The sequence below is a fragment of the Peromyscus maniculatus genome, chromosome 2 (assembly GCF_049852395.1).
Source record: "Peromyscus maniculatus bairdii isolate BWxNUB_F1_BW_parent chromosome 2, HU_Pman_BW_mat_3.1, whole genome shotgun sequence".
Lineage (NCBI taxonomy): Eukaryota > Metazoa > Chordata > Mammalia > Rodentia > Cricetidae > Peromyscus > Peromyscus maniculatus.
This window is the reverse complement of record NC_134853.1, coordinates 79,359,180-79,378,091: the sequence shown is the minus strand read 5'-3', so window position 1 is coordinate 79,378,091 and position 18,912 is coordinate 79,359,180. Positions and strand designations below refer to the sequence as shown.

Sequence of the window (18,912 nt, the reverse complement as noted above, 5' to 3'; positions counted from 1 at the left end):
AAGCCAAGAAGGACCACTCACAAGCCAAGACAGACCAGAAGAAACATAACCTGACTTCAGTTTTCATTTCCCACTTACGAAAATTTTTTTTTCTTCTCTAGGGAGAGGGGAGCCTTCCCTCTCCCTGGCCTAAACCCCTTCTCTCATCTGCTAACCATGCATCTAATAATCCACAGGTACACCTACGAGAAAAAAGTTCCCTCTATAAAACTCATCTTTAAAACTCCTCACCTGCATGTTTTACCATTAACTCATATGTTTATTCCTAGAAGAAATTCTAATCATCTTAAGAGTTAAAGGTTGTCACCCTCTGGACCATAGACATGCTGTCTAGCTGCAGGTCTGCATCTCATCCTCCAGTCCACCATGGATGTGCTGTCCAGCTCAACCCTGCATCCCGCCTTCCAGCCCACGGGACAAGAAATCCTGATACACACAGAGCCTGAAATAGGCTGCACTTCCTGGGTTTCCATTGCATTCCAGCCTTCAAGACTCTCAGCTTCACCCCCGTATCAGCAGGAAATAACTTTAATAAGAGATTTCTACAGGCCTTTGTCACCTATTTTTCTGAACTGAACCCTCTAGCCCAGGGGCTGGACTGCCCTAAAAAAAAAAACGTTCTTTTCAGGGGGCCTGATCCAGTTGGGGGCCCCTCAGCCACAGGATTCATAGATCCTGTGCTTCCATTCATTTGGTTATTTGTCCCTGTGCTTTATCCAACCTTGGCTTCAACAATTCTCGCTCATATAAACCCTCTTCTTTCTCACTAATTAGACTCCCAGTGCTCCACCAGGGGCCCAGCCGTGGATGTCTGCATCCAGATTCCTCAGTCCTTGGATGGGGTTTATGGCACAACTATCAGGGTGTCTGAATGGGTGAGACAGTCATTTGGCTTGATCTGTTTGGGAGGCAGCTGTGCGTTGGTGCCGGGTCCTGGGCTCGTTGCATGAGTTGGCTGTTTGAATCCTGGGACATATGCAGGGACGCTTGGCTCAGTCTGGGAGGGGGGGACTGGACCTGCCTGGACTGAGTCTACCAGGTCGATCCCGGTCCTCGGGGGAGACCTTGATCTGGAGGAGGTGGGAATGGGGGGTGGGATGGGGGGGGGGCTAGAGGGGGAGAACAGGGGAATCTGTGGCTATTATGTTGAACTGAATGTTGTTGTAAAATAAAAAAAAATGTCAAAAAAAAGTTCTATTATTAATTTTATATATTCTGCCCATGATCCTGAAATGTATGCACTATCAGATATTTCTCCGTGTACTTTTTCACAATTGTTTTATATGTAAGTCTTGCTGTATATACCCTGACACAGATTATTACTGTCCTCTCATAGCTTATGGTTTAATATTGCATTGATTACAAATTTATATTCGGTAAGCTTCAGCTGCAGCCTTGGTCCCACTGATAATTTAGGTAACTTTATCTAACTATACCTCCTTAAAATACAATTTAGCCAAATTCATACCACTACTAGAGATTAATGGTCAATGTTCCAAACTAATCATTTCTTTTTGATAAGTCAGAATCATAGTATTTAGACACATTTAATCATATTATAATATACTAGCTAATGATAGATTTTTTTATGTTATTCCTTTGCCCCCGCTTCTTGGGACAGAGATATTTTAATTATATACAAATAAGTATCAGATGGTTAAACTAATTCTCAGCTTGCCATCTATATAGATTATTGATTATAAATATATTTTATAGATTATAAGTATATATTACTGATACAAGTATTGATCATATATCAATAGTTACTGTCCATTACTTATCATTTATTCCAGTCATCTCCAAACTCAATATTTATCCACATCATTCATTGCCCTAGACAGAATTAAACTTCCCATTTTTACTATACAAGAAAACGATAAAGAGATTCAGCTGTGTATTAAAGCTATACTTTGACCAGCCAAGGGTCTGTCAAAAGGCAAGCCATTTATTATGAATATTTGGTGCTAACCAGGCTTTAATATTTCAGCTGTCTTCTGCTATGAAATCCTTGCATGCCAAAATATTTCCAGACCATTTGGCTAACAGTTCAGCTCCTCAGATCTGCTGAACTTCCCACTTCCCTGCTGGAGCCAGTACTTGGATAAGGTCAGTACGCAGGTCACCTAAGCAAAGACAAGCTGGCAAAGACAAGCTGGCAGGAAATGCATAGCTCTGTTTCTTGTGCAAATAAAGCTCAGACCATCTCCTGGCCTTGAGGCCTAGTGGCTCACCAGAGTAACTGACTGAGAACCAAAGAGGTTTTCACATATCAAGGTGGAAGGTAGGGTGGAGGAACATTCCTGAGGAGGCAGAGAACCGTGTGGCTGTAGAGAGAAGACAGGCATTTTTCTGTAGAGAAGAGACAGAACGGCATGGCAAAGGAAAAAGAGGAAGACAAAGGTTCCGTAGAGGGTAAGCAGATCTCGGGTAGAGTTTTCTGAGTGCCAGGAGTAGAGTAGTGGAAACGGAAAGAGGAAATGGAGGACAAACATGAGGCTGGAAGGATAGGAGTTTAGTCATTAGCAGGACTATGAGCTGGGGAACTGGACAGAACTGAAGCTATGTAGACTGGATTTCATCCCAGAGAAATAAAGTAGATGGATAAAGAGCTTGGTATGTCTAGTTATTCCTGCCTTGATTGCCTGACAGAGCTATAGCTGTATTGATAGAATTTAGAGGAATAAAGTTAACAGACATAAAAGCATAATGTACGTAGATTTTTTTTTCCCTCTCATATCCCACACTGGATGTAGCGCAATCCCCAGGAACCCTGGGTATTCAATAGAGTAACACTAGACATCCATTATTAAACAAAGAAAAACTGATCATCGGAGTATGCAACTCAAAACAGGAAAAAAATGCAAATGAAATTAAGAAGCAGTACAAAATAGTGTTACACCTGTAGGAAAACAGTAAAATGACAGGGGCAGACAATTTGGTTAAGCTAGTGGTGAACCTGCCATGTGTCAGGAAAGAGCTTCACAATATGGCAGCCATTTACATCTGTAAGTTCTATATTCAAAGACTCAACAGTGACTGAAATTGTTGTTTCTATTCTCAGAGAACACAGTATAACCACTATTTACATAACATCTACATTACACTAGGTATTAAGTCATGTAGATAAGATTTATAGTACAGGGAGAATGTTCATCAGTGAAACTTATCTGAGGAATTTATGTACTGGAGGATTTTTGTTTGGGGCTGGGGAGTGGTCTGGAACTGTCTGTCTGCATATAGCTGAGATGTGACTGCAATTAGCTCTTCTCACCTAAATTACATCTCCATGATTTGTACTTGCTGAATGCCAGCCAGCCACCATGTCATGAAGATACCCAAGCAGCCAGGAGAGATTTGTATGGGATATGGAAAGGAACTGCAGTTTTAAGTCAATAGCAAACATCAAGGAGTTAGCCATCTGAGGGAGCCGTTTCAGAAGGAATCATCCTACAACAGGCAAGTACTTACATGGAAGTTACTGGGGAACATGCTGCTAACACTTATGACCACTGACACTGCCATTTTAAAGGCAAAGAACCTGCCATTGAGCCAGTAATTCAATGCAAATGAGATTTTCCCATTGTCTTTCCAAGGCAGACATACACAGCTTTAACATTAATACCTGAAAACAAGTTTAAACACTCATCAAGCTGGAATAGTAATTATTGCACAAACATTCATTTGAATACTGTGCAGTATTAATGAATGAGAAATGTTTACAAAATCATTAAAGGAAAAAGACCTAGTAGATGCACAATTTATTTTTGAAAACAAACCTACTATAGCTGTCATTACTTGAAAGATTCTAAAGAGGTTAATCAACTAAGGACAAAAACTTGCACTTTTTTTACCAAACAAACAGATTATTTAATTAAAGTGAAAACTAGAGCTTGAAATAAAATGTATTGCTCATCAATACTTACAATATTCAAAAAACATTGAATTTTTTTTAGATTAAAAGAGAGGGAGTAGGCAAAGGGGGCAACTATACCACTCTATAATCTAAATTAAAATAGTGTTAAATGGCTCCAAGAGTAAAAGGACTTGCTTCCTACAAGCATAATTTGAATTCAAAATTGAACATGAATTTGGATTCCTGGAATCCATATAGAAGTTCTACTTGGTGGCATATGTCTGTTATCCCAGCACTCCTATTTTAAGAAGGGGGGAGTCAGGAAAATCTCCCCCCCCCCCAACACACACACACACACACACACACACACACACACACACACACACACACACACACACACGAGCACTTATAGGCCAGCTAGCCTGAGTGTGCAACACACCTGCAAACACTAGGAAACCCTGCCTGGGCCAGAGAGATGGCTCAGCAAGGAAAGGTGTAGTGGTCAGCCCTGAGGTCCTGGGTTAGATCAGAGCCTCACAAAGTAAGAGGAGAGAACTGGTTGTCCTTTGATATCAACATGCATACCATGGCATGCTGGTGCTGTCCAAGACACACACAGAAAAAATTTCCAAAGCCAAAAATGTATACAAAGGACTTCAAATTTACCCAAATTTCTTTGTTATCTGAAAAATCTGAGACAGACACCCAAGAGTTTGCTAAATTTTTCCTCCAAGTCAAATTCTGGATAATTATAGAAACAAAACTGATTATAAGGTATCTACTACCAGGCAGAGGTGGTGTGCGCCTTTAATCCCAGTCCTTAGGAGGCAAAGGCAGGTGGATCTCCGAGTTCGAGGTCAGCCTGGTCTACATCGTGAGTTCCAAAACAGCCAAGTCTACAGAGAAAAGGGGGGGGGGGGGGTTGAAAAAGAAAAAAAAGGAAAGTTTCTATCAACTGCAATGGAAACAGGATAATTGCACCACTGAACTCAACTGAGAGACTTTCTCCTAAAACTGCAACTGATGCTATTAGAGCATTATGTGGAACAGACAGTAAACTAAGGCTGTAGAAGGTTCTGCTACCAAGCAGGGCAAACTAAGTTTGATTCCCAGGACCCACACGGTGGAAGTAAGAGAGAATCAATTCCCACAGCTTGTCCTCTGACCGCCACATGAGGGCTGTGGTGTTTGTGGACAAATAAATGTAATCATTTTAAAAGGCAATGCTCATTAGAGTTATTACCCAGAGGCTATTATTTTTTCCCACAGAAACTATGTAAGATGTTCATAAGTTAACGTATACACAGCAATCTAATTGCTTTTAAAATACATTCCAGATGTTATGATTTTAACAATATCAAAGCAGATAGAAATGGGAGAGTGTATAAAGTTAATTGCTCACTAGCTACAGCTTTTGAAGTTTCTAAAAGGGCAAAAATAAGCCTTTTTTTTTTTGTGGGTCAGGGTAACCTGCCTACTTAAGCAATCAACCAAAGCAGGGGATGAGAAATAGTCTTGCTCACTGTTGGAGCATCTAGGATTTGATCACATGCATCAGTCATTAGTAGCAGATCCACCTCCACTGCCTGAATGAGCTTACAGAATTTATTAAAGAGTTTACAGAATTCATTCACAAGTAAGACTGACTTCACTGCCCGAGTGTTCATAAAAAAACAGATGGCATAGCATCATTTCTCAGGATTCAGTCTGCTATAGGTGGTTTAGGTTTAACACTTCTTTAAAAAGCAAATTTCGGCAGGTGGTGGTGGCACGTGCCTTTAATCCCAACACTTGGGAGGCAGAGGCAGGCGTTTCTCTGTGAGTTCAAGGCCAGCCTGTGCTACAGAGTGAATTCCAGGACAAGCTCCAAAGCTACACAGAGAAACCCTGCCTCGGGGAAAAAAAAAAAAAGCAAATTTCATACATTACCTATCCCCCCCCCCAAAAAAATCTAATTTTCAAGTTGAAATGGCAGGACCTTGATTCCAGCTTAATACCTTTCAAAGCCACTGACAATGTAAAGCTGAAAGAATATCATTTTTACAGAAAGGATAATGAAAAGACTGATCAAAATAAAATTGATGAAAGTGGATTTTTATTTCAAAAACATAGCACAACTTCTTCCACAATATATTTTTAGGAAGATTACTTGATTTTCACACCAACTTTAAAAGCAAACAGGTAATTTATGATATTCCCTTTCTAAAGTAGAGAGATTTTCAAAAGTTGTTGTCAAAGCCAAAGACAAGTGGGCAAGTGGGAGAGTAGAGTAAGAGACACACTTCTCTAAGCACACTGTCTAGGTCACCAGCAAGAGTGAGACATGGAAACCAGTGAAACAGATGAGAAGGGGAAAAAGAGTTGTATTAAGATGGAGACAAACATCTACATACTCTAAAACTGGAAACCGAAGGAAGCAGAGACACTGCGGTCAAGTATGAAAAGCTCCCAGAAGGTTGTGTCTTAAGAACAGTCTGCTACTAGTAGCACTATCTTGGGAGATTCTGGAAACTTTCAGGGAGGAAGTAAGTCACTGGGGGGAATTCCTTTTAAAGTCTAACCTGTAATTTCTATTCTGTTTCCTGATTCCATGAGGTGAAGAGCTTCCTCCTCCACAAGCTCCAGCCGCCATGATATTCTACCAATGCACGTGAGGCCACGCAACCATGGGGTGAATCCTCTGAAACTATGAAGGAAATATATCACCTCTCCCTTATATTGATCTCTTGGATATATTTGGTCACAGCCACTCAAGGTGATTAATATAGGTGTCTTTTTCAGAAGATAGGAGAGAGAATACAGTGAAAAAATGCCGAGACTAGCCTTAAGTGGACATCCATAATAGTCAAGCATCTACAATTAAAAAAAAAAAAACACCAGTAACAAGTAGGTATTTGTAGTAGGGCTTTATAGATGTACTGTCAAAATCCTCAGTAAGAAAAAAACTAGGATTTTTCAGCTGAAAGTAAGGAAGACAAAGTTAAATCTTCCTACAGCAGTGGAAGAGAGAATGGATTAGAATGATTGTCAGGTAAGCAACTGCTGTTTATGTTCAAGAGTCTGAGACAAGTCCATGCAACTAAGTATTGCCTGACTCCACAAGTACAAGTGGAACATCAAGGTTAATTTTATAGCTTCTGTAATTCCCAATTGTGAACAATGGTGTAGGAGGGGGACCATACTGCCAAGCACTTGTTGACATCAAATTCTACATACATATGATTTCAAATCCACAGAATCTTCAAAAGACTATCTATCATGTAACACTTCCCATACTGTTGTCCTCATTTTACACATGAGGACACAGCTGGGGTACCTGCCCAGGGTCACCCACCAATCAACTATTTGGGCAGTACTCTGACTAGGCAGTCTGGCTTCAGTCATGCTATGCTGAGTCTTCAAAGCATGTGAGTATAATCACTGATGCTACTCTTGATAAGCAATCATAGAAGTGACAAGATAAAGGACTGAGAGTCAGTGAAAAGAAATTACTATCAAATGCTTTAAAAATCACATCAGCAGCCGGGCGGTGGTGGCGCACGCCTTTAATCCCAGCACTCGGGAGGCAGAGGCAGGCGGATCTCTGTGAGTTCGAGGCCAGCCTGGGCTACCAAGTGAGATCCAGGAAAGGCACAAAGCTACACAAGAGAAACCCTGTCTCGGAAAACCAAAAAAAAAAAAAATCACATCAGCGCTGGGCGGTGGTGGCGCACGCCTGTAATCCCAGCACTCGGTGGCAGGTGGATCTCTGTGAGTTCGAGGCCAGGCTGGTCTATAGAGCTAAGTCCAGGACAGGCTCCAAAGTTACAGAGAAACCCTGCCTGGGGGGGGGAGGGCGGGATCTCATCAGCGTTGGAATCAGGAAATGAAAATAGAATGGAAAGCTAAAACATTCTGGGTGTGATGTTTTGAATGAGAAATGCCCCATAGGCTCAGGTATTTGAACAGTTGGTGGCAGTGTTTGGGAAGGTTATGAAACCGTCAGGAAGTGGAGCTTTGTGGAGGAAGTACACCTCTGGGGGTTGCTTTCAGAGTTTATAATTATAGCCTCACTCCATTTCCAGTTCACTCTCTCTCTGCTTCCTGCAAGTGGACAAAGTATGGTCTTTCTTTCAGTTTCCTGCTCTGGCTTTCTGCTGCCATGACTCCCTGGCCGTTCTGAACTCCCCCTCCAGAACCATAAGGCAAAATACACTTTTCTCCATAAGCTGCTCTTGGTTATGAGTGTCTTGTCACAGCAACAGAAAGTAGTTAATACACTGGGGTTGGGGGAAGCAGCAGTTACCAGTAATGTTAAGAACTAATTGTTAATAATGGGACTGAAGCCTGTTAATAATGAGACAACAGTTAAAACTGTTAATAATGAGACAGAATCAAGATCATTACTGACCCTGCAAGCAGTATCCTAGTGGAAATGGAGCCAGAAGCTGTATGGAAGTGGATGTCATGTGCGGAACAGAGCAGTAGCAATGGGCTGATAGTGTTCATTGTCTTTTCTTTTTCCTCATTTGTGGTTTTAAAAATATGAAGTTGAACATAGTACTTCTCAGCATCATAACATGGTAGGCATTGTTTTCAAAGAAACACCATATTGCTGAAAAAATGTGATTAACGTATGTCATGAAAAGTAAATGACTCCTCCACTGTTGGTGGGAATGCAAACTTGTACAACCACTGTGGAAATCAGTATGGCGGTTTCTCAGAAAATTGGGAATCGATTTACCTCAAGACCCAGCCATCCCACTCTTGGGCATATACCCAAGGAACGCTCAATCATACTACAAAGATACATGCTCAACTATGTTCATAGCAGCACTATTTGTAATAGCCAGAACCTGGAAACAACCTAGATGCCCGTCAACTGAAGAATGGATTAAGAAAATGTGGTACATATACACAATGGAGTACTACTCAGCAGAGAAAAACAAAGACAGCATGAAATTTGCAGGCAAATGGATGGAACTATAAAAAAATCATCCTGAATGAGGTAACCCAAACCCAGAAGGACAAACATGGTATGTACTCACTCACAAGTGGATTCTAGATATAAAGCAAAGAACAATCAGACTGCAACCCACAGAACCAGAGAGGCTATATAGCAGAGGGGACCCTAGGATGACTGTGGCTTTTGGTTTTACTTAATTACTGGGCAAGCCTCAATCAAACGTTTCACTATTGGGATAAGAATTTATACTGTATCAAGCTGATAATAGAAAAATAAATAAATAAATAAAAATGGGGGGGAAGTAAATGACGTTAGTTTGATTATCTATGAAAGATGGTCTTGTTTGTACCTTGGCCTTTTATTCTTTCTTTTCATATCTCCATGTAAGCTCTCATCTAAAATTCTCTGTAATCCAGACTCAACAAATAACATCTGTACTTCAATGTTCCTACTCCAACCCCCAATTTTGTTTTTTTTTTTCAGTCTTCCACATTTCTAGAAAGAAAGGAAGTATTCACACAATTTGTATTACTAAATAAACGTCAACCCATCCAAAAAAATTCTCACAATTCTACCTTGCAAAATATCTCTCAGTTCCATCTCCAACCCTGGCCAAAGGTTCAATTGCTTAAAATTATTGCACAAGTCCCTAACTGAACCCCCTCCCTGCTTTCTTTCCCTTCCATCCTACTACGAGATCAGATAACCTTAGATTTCTCATCATAAATGAGCTGGACAGGTGGCTCATGACCATAATCCCAGCATTCAGGTAGAATAGGATTGCCATAGGTTTGAGGCCAGACTAGCCTGTGGAGTTAGACATGGTCTCAAAAAACAAGAGGAACCCCCAAAATTTTTCAAAAGGCTTCTCATCTATCTTTGAAAAACCCTATCCTACAACAGTCTACACACTCTGAGCCCTTGTCTAACTCTCAGCTCCTCACCTTTACCTCAGAAACAGTGGTCTTTTAGATTCCCAAAAGACATTCTGAAACTCTTAAAGTCTGTATTCTAAGGTCCTCCACAAAAAAAGCTCCTTCTCTTACGGAGAAGAGAATCTCTTGTGCTTATGTTCAGATCTCAGCTTGTTACTCATCTGTTACCTTCTCCAGAAAGGTCTTTCAAGTAGCCACCTAGTCAAGGACCATCATCACATCTCACCCTATTTCAGTTTCTGCAGAGCGGTTATCACACACATGCACACATGCACGCAGAACGTTAGCAACTTTATAGTTTATAAGTAGTATGCATCCATTTCAGCGAAAATCTTTATTGAATGCCTAAGGAAAATAAAAAGCCTACTGTGAGCACAGAAAAAACAAAAGTCTTGAGAAAAACTAAACCAGATTTTCCAGTCTTACTGTATCTGCCCTATCTATATATCAAGAACCCTTAAATTAACCTTGTTACATGATAGTTTAACATATTTATTATTCATGTTTAATAACCTAGAAAGCACTGTATCTAGCACTGACTATATTGAAAAAATAAACCAAAACAGAAACAAATCACTAAAAAGTAATGGCTAGCAAAAATAGTGTACAGAATAAAAAACTAAAGCAGTTATTTTATAACAATCTCCAAAATCCTAAGAGATAACCACAAAGGGAGGTAATTGCTGTATAGCAAACTACCTATTTAGAGATATAAATTATCTTTATAGTTATTTTATCAAAAATGTTGGCAAAATGGCTCAGCATGTAAAAGCACATGCACACAAGCCTAGTGACCTTGAGTTTTATCCCTAGAATAGAATCCACAAGAGGAAAGAACCAACTCCCCAAAGTTGTCCTCTGACCTACACATACATACATGCATAGTGAAACGTGCACTTCCTCATGCACATACTACACAATGAAAATAATTTAAAAAACTAACCACAATGTGTATACCATACATAAAAAACAAAATGAAAAGCAAAAAACATACAATTGTATAGCTTTAATATTATAATGTATTCATATTGAAGTTTTGATATTTGAAGAACATCACAGATTTAAGTCCTGTCCATGCCCTTTCTCAAAATATTTAACTAGCATCAAGGATAAGCAGACTGAAGGATTAACGTGTATGCTACATACTCTGTCAACATTCAGTGACACTGCATTAGGGGCTGGCAAGAGGGCTCAGCCGCTAATGGTGCTTACTGAGAGATCTGATGATCAAGTTAGATCCTCAGAACCCATGCGGTGGAAAAAATTCCTTGTTGTCTTCAGACCTATACACACTATGGCACACACACACACACACACACACACACACACACACACACAAAATCATGTTTTTTTTAACATTTTACTATCTCAAAATTTATTGTTTTAAATATTTTTTAAAAAAACTTATTCTTATTTTATGTACACTGGTATTTTGCCTGCAAGTACATATGTTTGAGAATGTCAGATCTTGGAGTTACAGTTATGAGCTGCCACGCGGGTGCTGGGAATTGAACCCTGGTCCACTGGAAGAACAGCCAGTGTTCTTAACTCCTGAGCCATCATCTCTCCAGCCCTCAAAATTTATTCTTCAAATCTCCCTGTTCTTAACAGTTTTAATCAGCAGCAAAACTTCTAAAACAGCTCAGGAACTTTGGATTAAAAACTTTGTTCTCTCCTGCTAAATGTTCACTGACACCAAACTGCAGAAACGTTAAGGATTTTTTTTTATATAAAAGGTATAAACATAAGATTTTAGAAACTATAAGAAAAATATTGACCACAAAGGAGGGAATTGACACCTTTTAAATTTTTCATTTTTCATTATGGTTTGCAGAAATTCAAGAAAGTATGTCAGCTCAAAAACGGATTATGGGTGGGACGTTGGTGGTACACGCCTTTAATCCTAGCACTTGGGAGAGCCAGGCAGATCTGTGAGTTCAAGGCCAGCACAGACACCAAAACTACACAGAGAACAACAACAAAAACCAAATAAACAAACAAAAAAAGGATTATGGTAAACCTCAATTTTATCAAACAGAAAAGGAAGAGTGTTATCCACAAAATCAGTTTCTGGCAGCCCTTTCCTGTTGGTCCTCCAGCAGCCGGTCAGCAGCCCGCAGCCCGGGATTATACCCATCACTGTGAGCTACTTTCCAAAGCACATGCTTCTTAAAAATGTCTATTTTCTCCTCGAATCTTATCCAGAAATGTTAAGGATTTTTAAACCAGTGGTTCTCACTATTATGATTTACACGTGCTGGCGGGTAATCCTTGCAGGTAGAGCCAAGGCGCCCAGTGGTGGGTAAGAGATAGATGTCATACAGATAGCGCTCAGTAAAGAGTTTTAGTTGGTGAGGGGAAGAGAGAAGGGGGAGAAAAAGAGGGAGATAGAGGCTGGCAAGGAGTTCTGAGAGGTGCGCGCCTTGTGGAAGGAAAGTGGCAGGCAGAAGAGAGAGAAATGGGGCAGTTTTCCCTTAAGAATGGGCTTTTACAGGCTGGAGAGATGGCTCAGAGGTTAAGAGCACTGCTTGCTCTTTCAAAGGTCCTGAGTTCAATTCCCAGCAACCACATGGTGGCTCACAACCATCTGTTATGAGATCTGGCACCCTCTTCTGGCCTGCAGGGATATGTGCAAACAGAACACTGTACACATAATAAAAAATAAATAAATCTTTAAAAAAAAATGGGCTTTTACGACAGGACATAGGGTGTAGCCAAAAAGGCAGGATCAGAATATTAACACTCACCCTTCCTCAATGCTGCAACCCTTTAATATAGCTCATGTTGTGATGACCTACAACCATAAAATTATTTTCGTGACTACTTCATAAACTGTAATTTTGCTACTGTTATGGATCATAATGTAAAAATATAATATGCAGGATATGACATGTGTCCCCCTGAGAAAGGGTCATTCAATGCCCAAGGAGTCGTGACCTATGGGTTAAGAACCGCTGTTTTATACCATCCAGCAATGATGCCTGTGACCCCAAGAGAATCACCAGAGTCAAGCCATCCTAGTCTATACAGTGACCGACACTCAAAAAACAAAACTAACAAAGCAACAACAAAAAGTTTACAGAAGTGGTGGTCTATTAGACACTTCAAAATTACACTAGCATGTGATACAAGGGGCTTAAAATTCCTTCATCATTTTTTCAGTAATCATCTACTTGCAACACTATAAAAAAATGAAGCAAATCTTTTCTTAAAAACATCTCCTCTTACACTCAACACTTCTCAATTTGCTTAATGCTCAGCTATTCCATAAAGAAAAATGTGTTACTATCATTAAAAAAAGGGTAATGATGAAAACAGTATATGGTAACAGCCAAGTAAATGCACAAAGTAGTAAGTGCTTAAAAAAAGTCTTGTGGGGTTCAGAGGTGGCTCAGGGGTTACCCAGGTTGAAATTCCAACACCCATATGGTAACTACCAACAGTCCCTAATTCCAGTCCAGGGGAATCTGATGCCATCTTCTGGCCTCCACAGGCACTGCACACAGGTGGCAAAGACTTACGGTCGCAAAACACCCACACACAAAAATAAAATCTCAAATTGTTTTTTAATCTTGTCATTTTAAAAAAATCAGAGGGACTTTCAGCTTTCAAAATGCAAGAGCAAATAAAACATGCCCCTTGCCCTTTAGCCACTGATCCTCAACTAGGTGATAAAACTCCCAGAAAACCCAAACCATGACTTCAGTGTCCCCATGTGCTAAGCACCACCAGCGGAGTTCACTCATCACTGACTAGTTCAGCAATGAATCAATCACTCCAAGAGTGCCCTTAGCTCTCAATTCTTTCTCATTTTGTGCATGTTCATGTCAAAGTCCCAAGAGTTTCTCTCTTTTTTTTTAAAGGGGTCTTTCCAGACAGGGCTTCTCTGTGTAGCTCTGGCTGTTCTAGAACTCTGTAGATCAGGCTAGTGTTGTGGAATAATCTTTTTTTTTTTTGTTTTTTGTTTTTTGGAGACAGGGTTTCTCTATGTAGCTTTGCGCCTTTCCTGGAACTCACTTGTAAACCAGGCTAGCCTCGAACTCACAGAGATCCGCCTGGCTCTGCCTCCCAAGTGCTGGGATTAAAGGCGTGCGCCACCACCGCCCGGCTGTGGAATAATCTTTTTGTACACTGTGAATGTATCAACAGGATTGGTTTAATAAAAAGCTGAACGGCCAATAGCTAGGCAGGATTTTTGGAGCAGAGGGTGCAGGGAAGGAGGGTGGAGGATCCAGATAGAGCAGAAAAAAATCAGTCAGACAAAACAGGATAGAGGTAAAAGTCATGTGGTAGAATGTAGATCAATAAAATTATGGGTTAAGTTGTGAGAGCTAGTTTGGAACAAGACTAAGCTATCAGCTGAGCTTTAATAAGTCTATTGTGATTTGGGAGCTGGCAGGAGAGACAGAAAAATCCACCTACAAGCTGGCCTTGAACTCAGATATCCACCTGCATCTACCTCCCAAGTGCTAGGGTTAACGGCATGGGTCACCATGCCCGGCACTCCCAAGAATTTCTAAATAAGGTGCCTTAAGTTAATTTCCTCAGACCTTCTAAGTAAAAACTAGTTAAGGACAAACCTGTAACCACAAAACTTTAAGTTTCCAAGGACAACATATGTAAATGCAAGCATTTCTAAGATCCTAGTTTAAAACATATTCATTCATTCACGGGGATGGGTGCCCAAGTGCCACACTGCCCAACAGAAGACAACCTTCAGAAGCCAGTTCTCTCCTACCATGCAGGTCCAGGGGATTGAATTTAGGTCATTGGGCTTGATGGCATGAACTTATCCACTTATAAATCCCCCAAACTGAGCTTCTTCTAAAATCCCTGGTTACATTTTTGTAACAAATTAGAAACAAAGTATTTCTCATCATCCATAGTTAAAATAATCTTTACTAAATAATGTTTTAAAACATTGTATCAAAAAAAATTGAGCTGGGTGTGGTGGTACAAGCCTTTAAACCCAGCGCTGAGTGAGGCAAAGGCAGGCAAATCTGAGTTCAGGGACAGCCTGGTCTATAAAGAGAGCTCCAAGTCAGAAAGGGCTACACTGAGATGGCTCGGAAAACCAAAACAAAAAATATCAACTAATCTCTAAACCTTGCTAGGCAGTGGCACACAGCTTTAATCCCAGCACAGGGGAGGTGGAGGCAGGTAGTTTTCTGTGGGGGCCAGGCCAGGCAGGCCTACATAATGAAACACCGTTCAAATACATGAGCAACTAAACAAATAAACAAAATAAAAGAGAAAATGTATGTGTGCTAATCAAAACTCACTATATTAGATGTAAATAAAGAGGCTATGGTGCAAATACTGGTACAAAGCTTGTCTAGTGTGCATAAAGCCCAAAAGTCCTTGGACTGGATCCCCGGCACAAAGAAACGGGGAGGCAAGCAATATGGAATCAAAACATGCCTTATAAAACATTTTTTGCAATACTGATTTTTATATTACATTAATAGCAACAAATTATATATTTGTTCTAAGTTAAAGAAGTCACTAGCAACTTACCAAACATTTATTTCTAAAGTGTAAAATATTACATCCCCTGGAAATAAACTTCCAAACATTAAGTGCAGTTAGGAATTTAATACTGATGCTGGGCGGTGGTGGTGCATGCCTTTAATCCCAGCACTTGGGAGGCAGAGCCAGGCGGATCTCTGTGAGTTCGAGGCCAGCCTGGGCTACCAAGTGAGTTCCAGGAAAGGCACAAAGCTACACAGAGAAACCCTGTCTCCAAAAACCGAAAAAAAAAAAAAAAAAAAGGAATAATTTAATACTGCATTAGCTTTAAGATAATAGCAGACATGTAGAGGGGCTAAAGTGTGGCACAAATTTTATACAGCACACACACACAAAACAGTGTTATTTATTTATTTACTTATTTAGTTATTTCAATAGTGTGAAGTTACTACAAACTCCAACAAATGTATGTATTAAAGAAATAAAGTAAGACCTATTTCTCTGTTCTAGTGATTCTGGGATAAATTAATATTATAAACTCAAAAAGTTGACTTATATCATTTATCACCCCCAATAAACCAAAGCCAATCAGGCATTTTACATATTTTGCTTAACATCATTAAGCAGGTAACTGTTTTGTAATTTTTTTGAAGGTGCTGGTGATGGACCTTGGGGACTCACAGATGCTTACATCTCCAGCCAGGCACTTTTCAACTTTCACAGTCCACTAGGTTATAACTACTGCTTCTGAGAAGACTGCAGAATTCCCATACGTAATTGGTATTTTCTGTACCTTCAAGAATTATTGCATACGTCTGCAAATTAAATAATTGCATATAAAATCATTTTGTGCCACAATTTCAAAAAGGTAGGTATTCTCAGCTTCGTATTCAAGATGTATAAGACTTTAGAATATTAGGGCTGGAGAGATGGCTCAGCTGTTAAAGGCTAGGCTCACAACCAAAAATATAAGACATATAAGACTTTAGAATATTAGATAAGATAGGTAATAACACCATGTCTTCACAAAAACATCTATATTGATTACATAGTAGGCCTCATTTATGAACCAACTAAATGCCATTTAATCCTCACATCGCTGCTGGTACTATTCCTGTTTCAGACTGTTTCAGAAAATGAAACAGGGTAATTTGTCCACGTCGTAGTAAACGAGTTACAGAGCCACAAATAGAACTCGGGCCTATTTAATTAACACCACGTCCGTGGATCTTCAACCAAACTAGAATCAGTCATTAAAAAAAAAAAAAAAACCCACAAATATGCAGTAATTTGCTGGCTTACTACAATTCCACAGCACGTGAGGAAACTTACACGCATGGCACTTTTTTTTAATTCCTGACATAAAGTTGTATTAACTTCAATATAGTACATCTTTTTATTGGCAGAACTGAAGACGACAGCATTGGAATTTATCACGTGAACTCGTTAAGTGTAATCTGCTTTAACTGGAGAACACAAAGTTGTTTTTCTTCCCCCCTCCCTTCAAATACTACTGGTTCTGGGAGTCCGAGGAGCGTGCAGGTTCCCAAGACGACGGTGAGAACTCGTTTAAATCCGGATCTGAAGGTTCCTAATGCAAAAATTCTTCACCACCAACGAGACCTCAAAGCGTCATCTACCTGCGGGTGTGGGTTCGGTGGCTAGGGGGGCTGGGGAAGGGGGGGGGGTAAAGCACGTAAAAACTACCCAAGACAAAACATAAATAAAAGGGCTCCTTCTAAGAGGCCAAGAATTCATTTTCCCCCACCACCTCTCCCGGCTGCAGACAAAACCAGGCACATTTAAGGCCCATCATCTTGGGTAACCGACCCCCTAAGACCTCCGCACCCAACCAGGTCCCGGGAGGGTGGTGGCGACGCCCGGGTCGCCCTCCCCCACCTGTGCGTGCACTTCAGGCTCCAGCGCCCCGGGGCCTCCCGGCCTCCCCTCCCCCTCCCCCTCCGGCCCCACGACCACGCGCTCCGGGCCGCGGCCTCCAGCGCCCGCGCGGCCCGGTGCTGCTCCACGCCAGCTGCCTCCAGGCCTTCCCGGTTCCCGGCCCACAAAGCCCGCGGTGACCTCACGCCCCCACCCCCCCCACACACACACACCCTGGGGCCCTCCCGCGCCACCCCGACCCGGGCCCCGCGCTGGCTGCCCTGGCCCTGCGGCGCGCGTACCGTCTCCTCCGGGTCGATGTCGATCTTGAAGGTCTGCTGCTGAAGGGTCTTCAGAGTGACCTGCATGGTGCCTGCGCCGGGGCCTGGGCGCCCCGGGGTGGCCGCGGTCCTCGCGCTCTCAGGAGGAAGGCGGTGGGGGGGGGGGGGGGGCTTGTCACATTCGCCCCGCCGAGGCTCCCTCGCCCCGGGCCCCTCGTTCCCTGGCCGCGCCGCCGGTCCCTGCCGCCTTCCCCGCAAGCTCGGCCCCGCGGTGCTTCCTCACGCGCCAGCCACCGGGCCCGCAGGCGGCGCGAGGGTCTCCCCGAGAGCCGCAGAGAATCCGCTACCTCACCACAGGATGGTGGCCGCCATCACCGTGACTCGCCGAGACGTGCCCCCTCCCCCACCAGAAAAAAAAACCCGGAGGATGGGGCCAGACCCGGGCGGTCTGAGCAGGCGCGGGGGTGCGGCGACGCAGTGCGCAGGCGTGAACAGGAACTCCGCCCGGGAATCGGAGGCGGGGCGATGGGCGGCGCCGGAGTGTCCGTGGCGCGCTGCGGGCGTGCGCAGGCGCACATGGCGGGCAGCGGCGCTCGGGGCAGCCTCGTCCCGTCCGCCCGCCTCCCGTCGCCCCGCCTACGTCCAGGCTCCGCCTAGCGGCCCGAATTGCGCAATCCGTAGCCGGGGAACGGCTACGTGGAGACCGGCCGGAGTGGATGCGGAGCAGGGAGCATGGAACCCAGAGGGCGGTGGAGCGGGCGGAGCCTCAGTGGAAGGATTGTCTGGGGCCGGCCCCGGTGGGGCGCACGCCGCCGGCGGAGCCTCTGTAATGCGGCTTGCCTCTTTGATCCTGCGACACTGACTCCAGCGTTGGATTGCTTGCTCGCGAACCTTGCGTTCTCTCACTAGCCTTGGGATCTCCTATCTATCTAAAAAAAAGGCGGATTTAAGAAGGAGGCCTATTTGTGTCACGCCTTTCAGTGCTTCGTTTTGCTGTCCCTGTTGTGGGGTTGTTGGTGGATATTAAGCAGTCGACCTCTGTCTCACCCCAAGCGCTTTCCTTTACACTTGGGCCTTTCTAATCTTTGCTCAGAGGTCGCCTTTTTGGTGAAGTCTATCCTGCCTACCCCCACTTACACTAGCAGCTTCTCCGGACCCCATTATCCAGCTCTACTTTTCTCTGTAACGTTTATCACCTTCTGATTACTCTACAATGCGTGTATTTAGCATGCGTGTCATCTCTTCCCTTACCCTAACGCCCAGGCTGAAGCTGCACGATGTCATGGATTTTGTCCTGTCCACAGTATACCCCAGAGCCTACAAAATGCGCCTGGCATGTTGTAGGTACAAGGTAAACATTAGAGGAATGGGTGGACGTGCTTCTGGTCCCCTAGCAGTAAAAGTGAGATGTCACTCAGCTCATGGATGGTTGGAGAGAGTGTGATGATGCATTTAAGTCTTAGTGTCAAGGAACATAAAATTAAGTGTTTAGCTTTAGTAGTATGTCCATTTACACTGAGATAAGCAGACTGGAGTGCAGAGGTGTCGAGT

The 18,912-nt window shown here is 42.6% G+C and overlaps 1 protein-coding gene across 1 annotated transcript in view; it reads right to left on the bottom strand.

The window, feature by feature from the left end:
• Positions 1 to 17,624, bottom strand: part of Rad23b (RAD23 nucleotide excision repair protein B) — a 54,354-nt gene extending 36,730 nt beyond the window's left edge. Inside the window, exon 1 of the mRNA XM_006985268.4 lies at positions 17,383 to 17,624. Within this exon, the coding sequence (XP_006985330.1) occupies positions 17,383 to 17,448 (66 nt within the window). The 5' untranslated portion in view covers positions 17,449 to 17,624. The remainder of the gene's footprint in view (positions 1 to 17,382) is intronic.
• Positions 17,625 to 18,912: the final 1,288 nt, after the last annotated feature.